This window comes from Salmo trutta, chromosome 16 (genome assembly GCF_901001165.1).
Source record: "Salmo trutta chromosome 16, fSalTru1.1, whole genome shotgun sequence".
NCBI classification, from domain to species: Eukaryota; Metazoa; Chordata; class Actinopteri; order Salmoniformes; family Salmonidae; genus Salmo; species Salmo trutta.
Window position 1 is genome coordinate 56,968,445 of NC_042972.1, and position 18,230 is coordinate 56,986,674.

At 43.4% G+C, this 18,230-nt stretch overlaps 1 protein-coding gene across 3 annotated transcripts in view; it reads right to left on the reverse strand.

The window, feature by feature from the left end:
- The window catches only part of rims4 (regulating synaptic membrane exocytosis 4), a 44,250-nt gene extending 33,206 nt beyond the window's left edge, over window positions 1–11,044 (reverse strand). Inside the window, exon 1 of one of the 3 annotated variants that reach the window (XM_029695060.1) lies at window positions 10,309–11,044. In XM_029695060.1, coding sequence (XP_029550920.1) covers window positions 10,309–10,462 — 154 coding nt within the window. In that variant the 5' untranslated portion in view covers window positions 10,463–11,044. The remainder of the gene's footprint in view (window positions 1–10,308) is intronic. The other 2 variants (XM_029695058.1, XM_029695059.1) reach the window with 2 other exon arrangements.
- Window positions 11,045–18,230: the final 7,186 nt, after the last annotated feature.

Below are 18,230 nucleotides of genomic sequence, written 5' to 3' on the forward strand. Positions count from 1 at the left end.
ACAGATTCCATTTTGCATCCCCTCCCCCAATAGACTCAAGATGAATGGTTTTGAGCACTGGAAAGTTTTGCTTTGCTCCTGTGTGCCACTGTTTTAGTTTAGTTACAAAGGGGTGACAGGTAGCCTAGTGGTTAGAACGTTGAGCCAGTAACCAAAAGGTTTCTAGGCGAATCCCCGAGATGACAAGGTAAAAATCTGATGTTCTAACCCCTGAACAAGGCAGTTAACCCACTGTTCCTAGGCCGTAATTGTAAATAAGAATTTGTTCTTAACTGACTTGCCTGGTTAAAAAAAAGCACTAGTTTCACCACTGGTGTTTAAAATGAAAAGGCACCTACAAAATAAATGGTTTATACATTTTTATTGATGGTGTTGGTCCAATGGTGCTGTTACATATAATTTGAGCTGCGTGCACCACCAGCAAATTCATTGTATCATTTCACTTTGCCTGTTTGAACCATGATGAGCATGGGCATGTCTGATTAGGCTTCACTGTAGTGCAGACTCTGACTCTGAGTAGCCTTCCATCAGCCTACCAAAGGTTGCACCTGAGCAGAAAACTGCCTGTCCGGTAGCTGGCAAGCTGTCAATGAGTAGCTTGCAAGTAGATAGTGATATTAGGCCTAATATTACATAATTAAATCAGTTAAATAATTAACCTCCCAAGCTGTTTACAGGCATTTAACAGCATTCTGCATTTTTGCCATCTACTGATGATTATGTTAATGATTTTCATGATTATGATGTTTCTTCAGCATTTGTTGACAGATATGTAGCCTACTCATGGTGGTTATTGTTCAAAAGGCCACTATTAAACAGAATGACAATTTAACAATAATTGGAAAATAATTGATAGTAGCCTTGTCCTGCAGGGACTGTTCAAACCAGTTTGTTCTCTCATCTTAAAAAGGCAAGATTCTCAATGTAGGCTACAGTAGAATGATTTTTGTAAAAAATGTGTGGTTTTAAGAACCAAAACGCAATTAAGTTCTAAATGTTCTTTGTTTTTAGTCATCAAATTGGCCTACACAATAACAAAATATGCAAGCTGTGTATGATTAGCTTGCGAAAACATGTTTTAGTATGAAGTAGCTTTTATAAAAGAAAAGGTTGGAGAACCCTGCTCTAGCCCAAACTGATCAAATATGACCCATATTACCGGAGCAACATTTTATTATTTCTATTGCAGATTCAGGGCCGCAACTTATGGATATTTATATAGGGGGGGCACACGGGGAGTTTGGTGGAGTCAGGTTTGGGACCTGAGCCAACTCCTCGTGCTCACCGTTGAGAGCTGAGGGGTGAACCAGAGCCAGTCAGGGAGACGAGTGAGGAATTCAACGCAAGATTCCGGAGAGAGGTGTTGGCATTGAGAGCGCTGCAGAGCGGGCGTGCTGAGGAGCGTAACACCAGTCCGGTGTCATATGCACCAGTTTCACGCATCTGGCCTTCAGTGCGCCTCCCCAGTCTGGTACGTCCTGTGTCTCCTCCACGCACTCGCTTTCAGGAGCGTGTGACCAGACAGGCACCATGTTATGCAGTGATGTGCACCGTATCTCCAGTGCGTCTCCACAGCCCAGTGCGTCCTGTGCCAGCGCCCCGCACTTGCCGGGCTAAAGTGAGCATTCAGCCAGGATGGGTTGTGCCAGCTCTACGCTCCAGACCTCCAGTGCGCCTCCACGGTCCAGTATATCCTGTGCCTCCTCGTCCAGTGCGTCCTGTGCCTGCTCCTCGCACTCGCCCTGAAGTGCGTGTCACCAGTCTGGTGCCACCTGTCTCGGCTCCACGCACTAGGCCTCCAGTGTGCCTGCCCAGTCCGGTGTGTCCTGTTCCTGCTCTCCGCACTCGCCCTGAGGTGCGTGTTACCAGTCTGGTGCCACCTGTGCCAGAACCACGCATCAGGCCTCCAGTGCGCCTTCCCGTTCCAGAGCTTCCGGAAACAGTTCCCAGTCTAGAGCTTCCGGCGACAGTTCCCAGTCCAGAGCTTCCGGCGACAGTTCCCAGTCCAGAGCTTCCGGCGACATTTCCCAGTCCAGAGCTTCCGGCGACGTTTCCCAGTCCGGAGCTTGCGGCGACGTTTCACAGTCCGGAACCTCCTGAGATGTTTCACAGTATGGAACCTCCTGAGATGTTTCTCAGTCCGGAACCTCCTGAGACGGCCTGCAGTCCGGAGCCTCCTGAGACGGCCTGCAGTCCAGAGCCTCCTGAGACGGCCTGCAGTCCGGAGCCTCCTGAGATGGCCTGCAGTCCGGAGCCTCCTGAGACGGCCTGCAGTCCGGAACCTCCAGCGGCGGCCTGCAGTTCGGGAACCTCAAGCGGCGGCCTGCAGTCCGGAACCTCCAGCGGCGGCCTGCAGTCCGGAATCTCCAGGGGCGGCCTGCAGTCCGCAATCTCCAGCGGCGGCCTGCAGTCCGGAATCTCCAGCGGCGGCCTGCAGTCCGGAGTCTCCGGCGTTGATCCACGGTCCGGTTCCTCCGGCGACGATCCACGGTCCGGTGACACAAAAGAAGAGGGATCAGCGGGCGGAGCGGGGGCTACACCCCGGAGCCGCCACCAAGGATAGATGCCCACCCGGACCCTCCTCTATAGGTTTAGGTTTGTCCGCACATTTGGGGGGGGGTACTGTCACGCCCTGACCTTAAAGAGACGCTTTATTTCTCTATTTGGTTAGGTCAGGGTGTGATGTGGGGTGGGCATTCTATGTTATCTATTTCTTTGTTTTGGCCGAGTAGGGTTCCCAATCAGAGGCAGCTGTCTATCGTTGTCTCTGATTGGGAATCATACTTAGGCAGCCTTTTCCCACCTGTGTTTGTGGGTAGTTGTTTTCTGTTTTGTATTTCTGTACCTGACAGAACTGTGCGCTTTCGTTTTGTTATTTTTGTTTGAGTGTTTCATTGTTAATAAAATCATGAACACTTTCCACGCTGCGCTTTGGTCCACTCCTTCCGACGAAACCCGTTACACACGTTACACTGCCTTATTTAGAAAGAAAATTGTTAAAAGATAAATCAAAGTCACATTTGTAATTGTACTGCATTATTGTGACTGCATTATTTGTGACAAAAAAATATGAACTTAATGTACAATTTAAAAATGTTTTTTTCTTAACCTACCATGTACAACATTCTAATTCAATCCATTTTGGGTAAAACAATATTATTCCTCCCATTTACTATTACATTTTTTTCAATGGCATGCATTATCCTGGCCAAATTCTTAATAGTTTGGCCTGTCATAGATCACTGTAAGTGGGATTGTCAGGGGAGGAGCAGGATATTTGTGAGAATCACAGTTGGTAGGGTTTCAGACCTGATCACTATGGGTGGGATATTCAGGGGTGTAGATTAGTAACCTAGTCAAAACACTTTTTCAATATAATTTTTTGTGGCAAAATCTAAGAGATATTGTTGTGCTCTGTTCATAAATATTGATTCCCCCTATTAACCCTTTACACTCATGGAAATTGTGCGAAATTAAAATGTTTCTTACAGAAATATGAAATGCATATAGAAAAGATGGTGCCGACAGAGGGCTGCCTCGCTTCTAGTCCTTAGGAAACTTTGCAGCATTTTGTTTTTTATGTATTACAAGCATTTTGCTGCATAACCATGGTAGCTATTGAAAGGGAACAGTTTCGAGATTATGAGGACACAACAGTTCACCTGACACAAGACTGCATCCAAACATTGCGCTGTTGATTTGATGTGCATTTCACTTTTACTGTACTTTTGTTGGTAGCGAAATCTAAAAGTAGTCTGGATACATTTAGTAATATGATAAGAATGTTCCTGGAAAATGTGGGGTCGGTGCAACATAAGACCAAAAAATTACAAGGGGTTGAGTAAGAGGACTAACTGGGGTCTTCAAGTGGCCACACACCTCTCCAACGTGTGTACAGTTCTTAAGTTCCTAAGTAATCCTAGCTGTACCGTTGAGGACCTAGAGCAAGCACACTTGTAGTTGTTTTGTTTGGAACACAAGCCTGCATCCCTGCCCTCACACAATTACTGTTGTTTACACAATCCAAAAACAGTCCATGATATATTGCAATCTGGGTCAGGTGGGCGTAATTTGAAAGCCTGCTATATTGTCAATATGACTATCTAAGTTATAAAATGCGATATTAAAGTGATATTAAGGCTTTCACAATTCAATTAATGGAAACAGAAAGGAGTCATGGATGCATTCAGGTGCGTGTGCCATGGCAAATTTTCTTCATAATAGTGATCATAAACGTTGACACTGTAAATTACCTGAGTTTTATGATATGGAAATGTGAAGTGCACATCTGGACTCACAGGTGTTTGGCTTGCTTGTATGACATCAAAGCAGTATTCATTATAATTCTCAATGTCTCGTCTTTCAAAATACATGGAGTCCTCTTAATTTACGGCATTTCCCTCACTCAGACAATAAACATTTGCAGAAGATGCTCAAATAGCGGGAGGGATGGAGGCAACTTCGAGGTGCTGAAGTTCAGAATGGCTGTCAGTCAAAACCCATACAGTGTTGTGAAGCGCAGAGCCAGAGATCTTAACCACGACAAGGTAACTGGGAATATGGCTGAATACAAACAGTGTAGTTATTCCCTCCGTAAGGCAATCAAACAGGCAAAACGTCAGTACAGAGACAAAGCGGAGTCGCAATTCAACGGCTCAGACACAAGGGTCTACAGACAATCACAGACTACAAAGGGAAAACCAGCCATGTCGCGGACACCGATGTCTTGCTTGCGGACAAGCTAAACACCTTCTTTGCCCGCTTTGAGGATAACACAGTGCCAACAACGTGGCCCGCTACCAAGAACTGTGGGCTTTCCTTCTCCGTGGCCAACATTTAAGTGTGTTAACCCTCGCAAAGTTGCCAGCCCAGAAGGCATCCCTTGCGGCGTACTCAGAGCATGCACAGACAAGCTGGCTGGAGTGTTAATGGACAAATTCAATCTCTCCCTATCCCAGTCTGCTGTCCACGCTTCAAAATGTCCACCATTGTTCCTGTACCCAATAAAGCAAAGATAACTGATCTAAATGACTATTGCCCCGTAGCACTCACTTCGGTCATCATGAAGTGCTTTGAGAGGCTTGTTAAGGTTCATATCACCTCTACCATATCACCTCTACCTTACCTGACACCCTAGACCCATTTCAATTTGTATACCGCCCCAATAGATCCACAGACGATGCAATCGCCATCGCACTGCACACTGCCTTATCCCATCTGGACAAGAGGAATACCTACAGTATGCAAGTATTCTGTGCATTGACTATAGCTCAGCATTTAAGACCATAGTACCCTCCAAGCTCATCATTAAGCTCAGGGCCCTGGGTCTTAACCCGCCCTGTGCAACTGGGTCCTGGACTTCCTGACAGTCCGCCCCCAGGTGATGAAGGTAGGAAACAACACCTCCACTTTGCTGATCCTCAACACAGGGACTGCACAAGGGTGCGTGCTCAACCTCTTCCTGTACTCCCTGTTCACCCATGACTGTGTGGCCACACACGCCTCCAACTCAATCATCAAGTTTGCAGACAACAGTAGTAGGCCTGATTACCATCAATGACGAGACAGCCTACAGGGAGGAGGTGAGGGCCCTGGGAGAGTGGTGTCAGGAAAAAAACATCTCACTCAATGTCAACAAAACAAAGGAGCTGATCATGGACTTCAGGAGACAGCAGTGGGAGCATGCCCCCATCCACATCGATGGGGTCGCAGTGGAAAAGATGGAAAGCTTCAAGTTCCTCGGCGTACACATCACTGACGATCTGAAATGGTCCACCCACACAGACAGTGTGGTGATGAAGTCGCAACAGCACCTCTTCAACCTCAGGAGGCTGAAGAAATTTGGCTTGGCCCCTAAAACCTTCACAAACCTTTACAGAGGCACAATTGAGAGCATCCTGTCGGGCTGTATCGCCGCCTGGTACGGCAACTGCACCGCCCGCAACCCCAGGGCTCTCCAGAGGGTGGTGCAGTCTGCCAAACGCATCACCGGAGGCAAACTACCTCCCTCCAGGACACCTACAGCACCCGATGTCACTGGAAGGCCAAAAAGATCAAGGACATCAACTACCCGAGCCACGGCCTGTTCACCCATTATAATCCAGAAGGCGAGGTCAGTACGGGTGCATCAAAGCTGGGACCAAGAGACTGAAAAACAGCTTCCATCTCAAGGCCATCAGACTGTTACATAGACTGTTACATCACTAGCCGGCTACCACCTGGTTACGCAACCGTGCACCTTAGAGGCTGCTGCCCTATATACTTGGAATCACTGGCCACTTTAATAATGGAACACTGGCCACTTTAATAATGTTTAAATAATGTTTACATACTGCTCTGCTCATCTCATATGTAAATACTGTATTCTATTCTACTGTATTTTAGTCAATGCTACTCTGACATTGCTCGTCCTAATATTTATATATTTCTTAATTACATTCTTTTACTTTTAGATTTGTGTGTATTGTTGTGAATTGGTAGATACTACTGCACTGTTGGAGCTAGGAACACAAGCATTTCTCTACACCCGCAATAACATCTGCTAAATCTGTGTATGTGACCAATCAAATTTTATTTTATTTGATGTATAGCATGTTACTGTACAGCCTCTGCATTCCAATTTAGGCATTTATCAGTGCCCAAATCTGCCATTTTCAACCCGTATACTGGAACGAGTCTAAAGGGTTAAGAAAAACAGTGTAGAAAAAACATTTCAAATGCAAAAATAGTCTGGGTGCACCACCAAGCGTTTTCACCCCCACTTTCCGACAGTCAGGCGCACATGTGCAAAACAAGATGTTAATAATGTTAGTGTTGTTACTGCTATACTACACAGATATAAGAACAACTTAGTGCAAAGTGTTACAGAGTATATGTAAACAAAGCTTACTGAATGCATAAATGGCAAACAGTTAATAACACTATCACTAGATTGTTAAGTGATTATTTCATTTTTAAGGAAATCAACTCTATTAACACTGAAAAACGATGCAATGCAAAATATCACAGAAATCGGTAGATATAATGTACAGTATGTTCTTCAATGGACTGCCTCTTTTCACCACCGACTAGACCTACTTTTCGGCAAATAAACTTTTTATTGGTGACTTTTCTGGGTTGTTTCTCCAACATGGCCTCCAAGGGAACCTTTTTTCCTCCATGTTCTAGCCCTGTCTAAAACATGGACCTGACTGATTGAACAACATAAAATGTTCAGTTTCCTCTGGATATAACTGAGGTCTAATTAATAGCTTTGTCATTACCTGCACATTTATAGATCACCAGAACCAATACAACAGTCCTTTCATTTTTTTTCATCAATATGTGTTGTTTCTATATTGCGCGCAATTTCTCCTCTTAGAAATTGATTTATGGTAGGTATTAGTAGGAGGGTGCCATGGGGTTATTTCATTAATTAGTCCAATGTTGTTGGTTTTTGCTGTTGTTTCATCCAATGTTCTGTTAGAAGCGTCACAGCGTTCTTCAACTCCTGTTTTAGGTTAGTTTGTAGATATTTAGAAATGCTGTTTTAGTTTTCTGTCAAACCAAATTTGACAGATTTGGTGGATTTAGAAGCATCCCTCATCCATATGAAATGGCTTATAGTACTGCATCTATATGACAGTATCAAATATTATGAAACAGGATTCTTTCCATGACTTTTTAATTTCCTTCATCACTCTGTTTTTATTTGTTCCCATTTTCCTCACTTTTGGCATTAAAATGCTGCTCGTAACAATTGGGCCCCAAATATATTCCCAAATACAGTATATTCATATTTATTCACTTCTTCCCCTGGCTGAGACATGGGGACATGGGACATGGGACATGGGACATGGTCATCGACGGTTTTCAAGCTGTAATCAAGGCTGAGTGCCAGTACATGTCTCAACAGGCAATAATCCTCCCCTCTGGCTCCCAGCACCACTAGGTCCGCTACACTATAGCCACAGCAATGCATTCTGCCAGCATTAGCTTCACAGTAGCATCACTACCATATGCTCACCTGCTGCATTCCATTCCCTGTGATTCTTACAGTACACGCAAGAAAATGACCATGATAAAAGTCTATGTCTGCTGTCTGACAAGATTAAGTCTAATGAGATGTGAGTTATGGAAAGCTGATGAGATCCTGAGATAGAGACACATATAATACATGTAGGCTACATACGTAGATCAGTGACCATGGGTTTTAACTATACATGCAAGGATTCAATCATATCATAAAACGTCTGCCGTTTAATCGAGCGTAATGACATACTAGCATGGAAGGGCTGATGATGAAATCCAGAGATTTCTATCTGTGATAGATCTGTGACAACGGGCTGCTGTGCGTGACTCTTCTGACTGTACGTAGAGCTAGAGCTTGACGGGGAGGCGCAGTCTGATGTGTTGTTCCTGTTGGCGGTGTGGTTTAGCTGGGGAGATGTGATGTCTGGCCTGGTAGCACTTTGTCTCACATGCAGATCCCCCACGGGCTGACAGTCAGAGAGGGGAGAGGATATGGAGACATATACAGATACTGTATACCTGTACAATGCCTTCAGAAAGAATTTACACCCCTTGACTTTTTCCACATTTTGTTGTGTCTTTAAAACGGAATAAATTAAGATTTTGTGTCATCAAAACATCAAAGTGGAATTATGTTAGATTTTTTGTTGTTGAAAATTAATATAAAAGGAAAAGCTGAAATGTATTCAACCCCTTTGTTATAGCAAGCCGAAATACATTCAGGAGTAAAAATGTGCTTAACAAGTCACATAATAAGTTGTGTGGACTCAATCTCAATAATAGTGTTTAACATGATTTTTGAATGACTACCTCATCTCTGTATCCCACTCATACAATTATCTGCAAGGTCCCTCAGTCACGCAATGCATTTCAAACACAGATTCAACCTCAAAGACCACTGAGGTTTTTCAATTCCTCGTAAAGAAAAAAAATAGCAATTTAATAAATGTTGAATCCAGGCTGTAACAGAACAAAATGTGGAAAAAGTCAAGGGAAATGAATATGTTCTGAAGGCACTGCATACAGTGAAAGAGAGGGGGAGATAGAGACATAAAACCGAGGAGATTATGGAGATTGAGATATACAATGAAAGAGAATGGGAGAGAAGGAGATGGAGACAGTGAAAGAGAGGGGGAGATGGACAGTGAAAGAGAGGGGGAGATGGAGACAGTGAAAGAGAGGGGCATATGGAGACAGTGAAAGAGAGGGGCATATGGCGAGAGTGAAAGAGAGGGGGAGATGGAGTCATGAAAGAGAAGGGGAGATGGAGACAGTGTTAGAGAGGGGGAGATGGAGACAGTGAAAAATAGGGGGAGACGGAGACAATGAAAGAGAGGGGAGATGGAGACAGAACACACACAGTAAAAGAGAGGGGAAGATGGAGACAGTGAAAGAGACGGGAAGATGGAGACATACACAGCGAAAATAGAGGAGGAGAGATGAGATAAAACAGCGACAGTAGCGATCTCACAATCAATTCTCCTCACCTTCACACGTTTGGCTGGCAATGTGCACCAGGGAGAGTCCAAATCAGCCTAAATATAATGACAGCGATAGATTGAATGAGAAGTGAAATGATGAGGGCATATTTGTGGCTCAACTCAACAGAGAAATTAACCTGTAATCAGTGGGTGTTGAACTTGAGAAGTGTAGTTTGTCAAATCGCAAAATAATTAGCATTTCAATTGCGCATTCAGACACAGAACTACTACTCTCTTTTCCATGCGTCCGTCTGATTACAGTAGTTAAAGTAGCCAACTTTTGTGTGTGTGTTGGCAGCAGTCATGGGAATAGTTGTGCTAATGCATCCAGCCATTTATAATAAGATTGGGGTGGATAAATCATTTCTCAGTCAGAGAGAGACTGAATTGCTTTGTTGCCAAAGCTCCACATTAAAATGGCAGTTCTAATATTTGCAATGCATCAAGTTGGGTGACACCTATAATATTCCTTTTGGAGCTGTTAACAGTCACCCATCAGCCATTTGCAAATGTATTACACACTTACATGGTGGCAACATTTGATCAGAAGCTATGTTCACTATACATCAAAATATCTGCCCAAATGGTTTATTAGACATGCAAACCACCACTAAACCATAACACTCACAAATACACTTGAATTGAGTTCAAGAGAGGGATACCGACATGCATAACCATGCTCCTCTCACAAACTTTCACAACCTTGTCTACCAACCTGTCACAACAACTATGAGCTACTACGAGAAGCCCACGAGCAGTGAAGATGGAAATGATGGAAGTAATAAATGAGGAGGCCCGTGGAGGCTGCTGCTAGCACCTTTAGGCTGCTTACCGACATCGTCCTCATCAAAAGAGTTCATACAGGGGAAGTAGATGGCCAGGGCCTCGAAGGAGGCCGACAGGCTGATCCGACTCTGCGAGCGCTCCATGTAAAGCCCAGGTGTGGGCGCTGGCTCAGCCGGCTTGGCCATCCTCGCCTGGGCATTCTTCACACGGAGCACGGCACGCGGCGTCTTGACAGACTTTCACAGACCCACCAGAAGAGAGAAAAATCACCAAATCCTTCTTTCTTTCACTCTCTCTCTGCACTGGAAGGCCACCGTATATCCGGCTGTATAGATAGGCTTCTCTCCAAAGTTGATAGGTTTCCACAACTTTTGTTTGGTCAGACTGGGGTGTCCTGGTGTGTTGTGGGAGTGTCTGCTCCGAGGGTAGTCGCTGAGGAGAGGAGCAATGCTGTCCTAAAATGAGAAAATAGAATAATTCTGGGGAGAATTGAAAGGAAAAACAGACTCTCAGTTCAGTGGAGTCTGTTGTTTTGTTGAAGAGAAGGTATATTCCTACGTAGCATGCTCTATTGATGTAGCTTCACCCAGGGTAGGGTTCTCCTGTGCACTGCAATGGCGTCGGTGTCTGTCTGGTTGCTCTGGGTGATAAAGATCGGCGGAGAGAGGCTTTTACTATTTCAACAGCTTGTGCTTGACTCAGTTCATTCACTGGTAAGTCCTTTGTGGAGAAAGAGAGGGGAGGAGAGAGCGCAGGCTGTTGCTGGGATTTTGCGGATCAGCCAATAGGAAAGCCGATGTGGGAAACTGGGTGTGGTTTAGTGCTGTCAGCAGAACTCCCCCGGCACAATGGGGCTGCGCAAGTTTATTACGTCCCCTATCCATCTTTTGCTCTCACTGGCTCTCTTTTTCTCTCTCTCTCTCTCTGCATCTGTCTTTCTCTCTCACTCACCTTCTCTCTCTCTGTTTTCTGGACTTCCATTTGTGTCTCCTTCTCTCTCTCTTGCTCTGTCTCTCCTCTTTCTCTCTGTTACTATTTTTCAGTACCTCTATCTCCATCCGTCATTGTCCAGCCCAGTGTTGCTCAACCACTTCCATGTCAACATTCAAACACCGCGCCTTAACTTTCGAAATGTTTGCTCCGCCGAATAGCATATCACATCCAATCATCCGCCTAGCGTTGGCTCTTCCAGCAGCAGCCTAACGTGTCACATGTACTGTCCACTTGGAAAGTATTCAGACCCCTTGACTTTTTCCACATTTTGTTATGTTACAGACGTATTCTAAAATTTCCTCATCAATCTACACACAATACCCCATAATGACAAAGCGAAAACAGAAAAACCTTATTTACATAAGTATTCAGACCCTTTGCTATGAGACTCGAAATTGAGCTCAGGTGCATCCTGTTTCCATTGATCATCCTTGAGATGTTTCTACAACTTTATTGGAGTCCACCTGTGGTAAATAAAATTTATTGGACATGATTTGGAAAGGCACTCACCTGTCTATATAAGGTCCCACAGTTGACAGGGCATGTCAGAGCAAAAATCAAGCCATGCGGTTGATGGAATTGTCCGGAGAGCTCTGAGACACGATTTTGTTGAGGCACAGATCTGGGGAATGGTACCAAAACATTTCTGCATCATTGAAGGTCCCAAAGAACACAGTGGCCTCCATTCTTAAATGGAAGAAGTTTGGAACCACCAAGACTCTTCCTAGAGCTGGCCGCCCAGCCGAACTGAGCAATCGGGGGAGAAGGGCCTTGGTCAAGAAGGTGACCAAGAACCTGATGGTCACTCTGACAGAGTTCCAAAGTTCCTGTGTGGGGATGGGAGAACCTTCCAGATGGACAACCATTTCTGCAGCACTCCACCAATCAGGCCTTTAAGCCACTCCTCAGTAAAAGGCACATGACAGCCCATTTGGAATTTGCCAAAAGCACCTAAAGGACTCTCAGACCATGAGAAACAAGATTCTCTGGTCTGATGAAACCAAGATTAATCTTTTTGGCCTGAATGCCAAGCGTCACGTCTGGAGGAAACCTGACACCATCCCTATGGTGAAGCATGGTGTTGGAAGCATTATGCTGTGGGGATGTTTTTCAGAGGCAGGAACTGGGAGACTAGTCAGGATCGAGGGAAAGATGAACGGAGCAAAGTACAGAGAGTTCCTTGATTAAAACCTGCTAGGACTGTTTGGGAGTGGTCTGAGTGGGGAGAGGAAAACAGAAAATGTGCTGTTTTTGACAGAGAGGTTTGGAACTCTCTTTCTTATTGGTCTATTAACTTATTTACCGCATGGTGATGTCACCATGTGAGGCCAAAACTCCATCCCACCAAAACAGGCCAAAATTTCAGGCAGTCTTTTCAAACAGCTCTTACACTAAAATGGTATTTCAGTGTGTAAATATACACTGCGTGTTCAAGACAATAAGGACACCTTCTCTTTCCATAACATACACTGACCAGGTGAATCCAGGTGAAAGCTATGATAGCTAATTGATTTGTAATTTGTTAAATCCACTTCCATCAGTTTACTGTAGATGAAGGGGAGGAGAAGGATTTTTAAACTTGGAGACCATTGAGACATGGACTGTGTGTGTGCCATTCAGTGTGTGAATAGGTAAAACAAAATATTTAAGTGCCTTTGAATGGGGTATGGTGGCAGGTGCCAGGCGCACCTGTTTGTGTCAAGAACTGCAACGCTGCTGGGTTATACACGCTCAACAGTTTCCCATGTGTATCAAACACAGCAGGGGTTCAAACTGTAGAACCCAGTTCCTAAATTTAAATATAAAAATGGATTTGATCAAACAAAACTATGCTACATTTTATCTCTGTGACCCTCAGGATGACAAATCAGAACAAGATTACTGAATGTAAGTACATTATTTACCTTCAGAGGGGAATGTATCAAACCAGTTGCCATGATAAAAGTGTTTAGTGCACTCTCCTCAAACAATAGCATGGTATTTTTTTTAGTGTAATAGCTACTGGAAACTGGAAACTTCAGTTAGATTAACACGAATTTAAGCTTTTAACGGCTGAGGTTGTGATGTGACAGTTTGTGGGCAACTAATGAGCAAATGACCATCTGTGAAGTCCAGGGGAAAATGGGTTTGTATTGACATACCTTGCATAATGGAGAAGATCTGATATTCTTCTTTCCAAAGTCCCAAAATACTTTATTTTCAAGGTGAGCCATATACTTAACAAAGATTTGATTTTGACACGGATGCTGGATCATTTTGTGCCCCATTTTGACCAACTACAGTCTGACGCCATCATCTGCAGTGCAGTTGTGCTATGGCACAGTGTCACTCATACCAATGCAGAATCCAATTAAAGGATTAGGTGAACATTGTGTCCTTTCACTGGCAAATCCTCCAAACAGATTTTTCTGTAGTAACAGCAGACCAGGAGCATTTGGATTACTCCTGGCCTCTGTACCTGGTTACCGGCAGGTCCCTTTCATCCTCCCAATGAAATTTCAATGGGACACCGTAGAGCGAGTGGAGTAGAGGAAACTCAGTTAAGATTTACAATGTGCAGGTCCATTGTCTGATCCAAGTCTTTAATGGCCTCTCCGAAACCAGAGAACTCTCAGTTCATCAGCCAACACTGCCCCTGTTTAGCCTGTGGGGATTATGCAATGAAATGTTTGTTATTTCCAAGTAATCCCGACTGTCGGTATTAACATTCCAACTTTTATATGTACGTAGAGCAGTTCAACAGTTTTTTTGCAACCTTGGGAAATGGTAACCTGCAGGTTTACTGCAATGTTTGGTTCAGTACAAGATTGCTATTGTGTATGTACAGTGTAGTATGTTAAAAAAGTGCAATTTTGTGTCGCACAACACGATGCGATTGGCTACATGCAATTTTCAAATTCCTCTAACACTGCAAGACAGTCAAGTAAGTTTTGTGGGAAGGAATACCTGGGATAGGATAAAGTAATCCTTCTAACCCCCCCCCCCCCAAAAAAAGAAAAAAATATATAGATGTACAGTAAAGTGGTTGTTCCACTGGATATCATAAGGTGAATGCACCAATTTGTAAGTCGCTCTGGATAAGAGCGTCTGCTAAATGACGTAAATGTAAAATGTAAATGTTTTGATACAAGTTGCAAAATGCAAGGAATTTACTGTAGAACATCTGAATTTGCATTGGGGACAACATTTAGGGTAACACATGAAGGGTAACAAATAGAGCAGGGCAACTGTAGGCTAGCATTTCAACAGGATCTTGCAAACTCACTTAGATTCTTGACATTTGGCCCAAACGTGAAATTGGAAACGTCAAAACTGGCACAAACGTGAAATTGCGAGGCTGTCAAATGTTTGTGCAAGAAAGAGGATGCAAGATCCTCAAATAAGGTTAGGAAAAAAAACCTAAATGGTTAAGTTATGGCACTCTTAAACCTGCAAGCCACAGCGTGCGCTCACCGTCCACCACAGCTCTAGAAAACAAATCTGCTACAACAAGGTGCTCGGCCACCCTCTCATGGACGAACAGCCTCTTCGTGTCCCTACAGTACTAAAACGACCTTAAAACATCTAAAAACGCAGTTTAAAGCTCAGAGACCAGGCATTGCATTGGCCTACGCAATTGTTATTCATGGGGGACCAAATCAACACAAACGCTAGTTACACCATCTACATTTTTTAAGGTTTAGTTTATTGTCATGGTCAACAACATTGGCGGCTAAGAGCTGCATTATTATTTTTTGCCCATGCTACAAACAGCTATATCGGTCTACTAATACAGGTCTAGTAATATTTTTTTTTATTATTACATCTTCCCGTGGCTATGCAAGGCACGTTATAGAGCAGCACACTTTACCATATGCAGCATTTACTGTGAATGCAATATCTGAAAACATTGTGGAAAAGGGTGACTGCACTTCCTGATTTGGCCTCGTTTTAGATTTGGTTTGGCGGCCATGACTGAATTCAAACGTGAGTTGGTTTTGGGGTTGTGGTTTGATGTGGGTGTCTCGTGTGTGTTCGCACGTGGGAAGAGTTAGCTCAATTATTTAGTCAATTAGCTTTAGCCGGCTGGTGTGCGACCGTGTCAAAGTTGGCTTAACTTTGGATAGCCTATCTCCGAGGCTAGCTAGGGACCATCAATAAATTATTGATTTATTCATTTTTATTTTACCTTTATTTACCTAGGAAAGTCACAATGTAAATGAGACAATATTTTCATGTTGCACACCTTTTTGTTTTCTCATTGATAAATGCATTCAATATTTGTATATGAATTTATAGATGGTTTGAGGTTTTTAAGTCATTGAAATTTGGAGCTATTGGAATTTTTACATGTTGTCCCATGAACATTGTGGGCAGGATTGAATTAAATCCAACCTTCATTTAAAATTGTGATACTCATGTATTTTTTTTTTAATTTTTAGTTTACCTTTATTTAACTAGGCAAGTCAGTTAAGAACAAATTCTTATTTTGAATTGACTGCCTAGGAACAGTGGGTTAACTGCCTGTTCAGGGGCAGAACGACAGATTTATACCTTGTCAGCTCAGGGATTTGAACTTGCAACCTTGCGGTTACTTGTCCAACGCTCTAATCACTAGGCTACCCTGCCGCCCCAATTAATTAGGCAATTCACAGTTAAGAAGAAATTCTTATTTACAATGACGACTTAACCCCGCCAAACCCAAACGGCGCTGGGCCAATTATGCGCCATCCTTTGGGAATCCCAATCATGGCCAGTTGTGATAAAGCCTGGAATTTAACCAGGGTCTGTAGTGACGTCTCTAGCACTGAGATGCAGTGCCTTAGACTGCTGCGCCCCTCGGGAGCCCTATAAAAACTAATCTCAGACGAGACTGACTTTAATGACCAAAATGATCCTATTAACACTTTGTAGTAAATAGTTACAGTAGAATGAATGTTTGACTCATTTTGATGAGACTATACATTTTTTAAATGACAAGTTTGTTTTTAGGGGCAGTTGCTCTTTAAAAGGTGCAATGTTGACTGTCTAGTGCACTGCTCCAGAATGTTCCTTAGATTGAATCCCGGTCTTGATAAATTACACTGAGTGACGACTGTGTGATTAATTCAATTTCAATTAATAACAAAAACGCTATTATGCACCAGAGGAGGCTGGTGTGAGGAGCTAGATGAGGACAGGCTCATTGTAATGGCTGGAATGGAATTAATAGAACTTGTGGTTTCCATGTTTGATGTGTTTGATACCATTCCATTTAATTCAATTTCAGCCATTACAATGCACAAGTCCTCCTATAGCTCCTCCCACCAGCCTCCTCTGGTATGCACCATACTTCGCCCCCTGCAGGTAACAACGTCCTGAAATGAATTCATTGAGAGAGTAGTGTTTGTCCTTCTTTAAGGACGAGCCTTCAGTGGTTTATTGTTCAAATGCCAGGCATGTTTGACATTTTGGCTAGGCAGTTACGTCGTTTTTTTTTATGTTGGTTCTCGCTGTGCTCAGTGACTCAGCCATGCTTATAGGCCTCAGGTCATTTCTACCCAGTATTCTTCCTCTTGATGCTGTTTGACATCCGAGACAGGCTTTAATTCTGGAATCATAAATGACTCTCCGCTCTGTCACAGTGGCTGCAAAACAACCCTGTCATTGTTGCATAAATCCTCCAGCTGACTTGTGCTGGGTGTCACCTGTGTACAAAAACGAATGGCATCATATAATATTCCATTACTCTTTAATAACTTTTTCATTAGTAAATGCTGTCCATGTGCGTGTTTGTATTTCTGAGCATCCTTTCATTCTCGGAAGGGTTTCTATTTATTTTCGGTATATTATGTGAATAATACTTATGTAACAGCTACTGGCATTCACAACCATTACTAAATCAAGGAGTATTTAATCCGGAACTACAGGTTTGCCCCGATTTTGAATATTCTAATTTGTTGTTTTAGAATATCTGCTGTTGGTGTGACATGCAGAGCTTTATGGGGGGCAAAGTTGTAATCATATTTCTGTGGCGCCATTTCTCAGGGATTTTCTACCTGTCCCGTTTAGTATGGCAATTAACACTGTCAGGGACGAGTCACATTTCAATGTCCTTGAAATGTGAAAATCATAGATTATTCATTGACAGGACAGTTGTAGATCACTTCACAATACCCAGAGAAAGCAAGCAGCCACAGACACTATTTTCCAAGCTAAATGTTTTAAACTCAAGTCTGCCCATACTGTAAAGAGCTCTGTAGAAAACCATTTTGGACCCCAGTGAACTTATAGTCTCTGTTGCATCAACAATAGCTTAAATAAAACCCTGCTAATGTCCAAGCCACAGGAGAATCGTAGTTGCCGACGCAGTTCTCATCACAAATCTCACAATAGACAAGATTAGAACATAGATACACAGAGTCCTTTAATCTAACCACCATGTTTCAGTCTAGTCAGTCCTTTCATGTGGCCAGTGTTGCACCTCTTGCCAAACGGAGACATAATTTTGGCAACTCCATTGAATAATTTGTGAAGTTGTCCAGGAGTGAACAGCACCAATAATTAGAAAGTACAGTAAGTACAGTGTACTCCTGCCCCACTCTCTCAATCAACAGAGCAGCCCTTGAGGGTATTGAGATTATGGTGCCTACTAAAAGTAGTGCAATAGAGAATAGGGTGCTATTTGGGACACAGTATCTATCTCCTGGTGGTCAGGTGAAGGAAAAAAAGGATGAATGTGGAAGGAGGGATATGGGGTGGTACATAATCAAATCACAATAGATCAGTAAGTGGTTTAAGGACCAGTCGCACAAAACTAGCATCTCTGGTCCTTCCTGCAAGAGTGGTCACAGCCGATCTGCCTCAAACGCATGGCTTCACAGCAGTGCCTCTGCTCGAGAGTATGTGACTCGACTGCATAGGCTCCAGTGCAATGGTGGGAAAAGTAACCAGGTGTCATACTTGAGTAAAAGTATAGATACCTTAATAGAAATAAGTAAA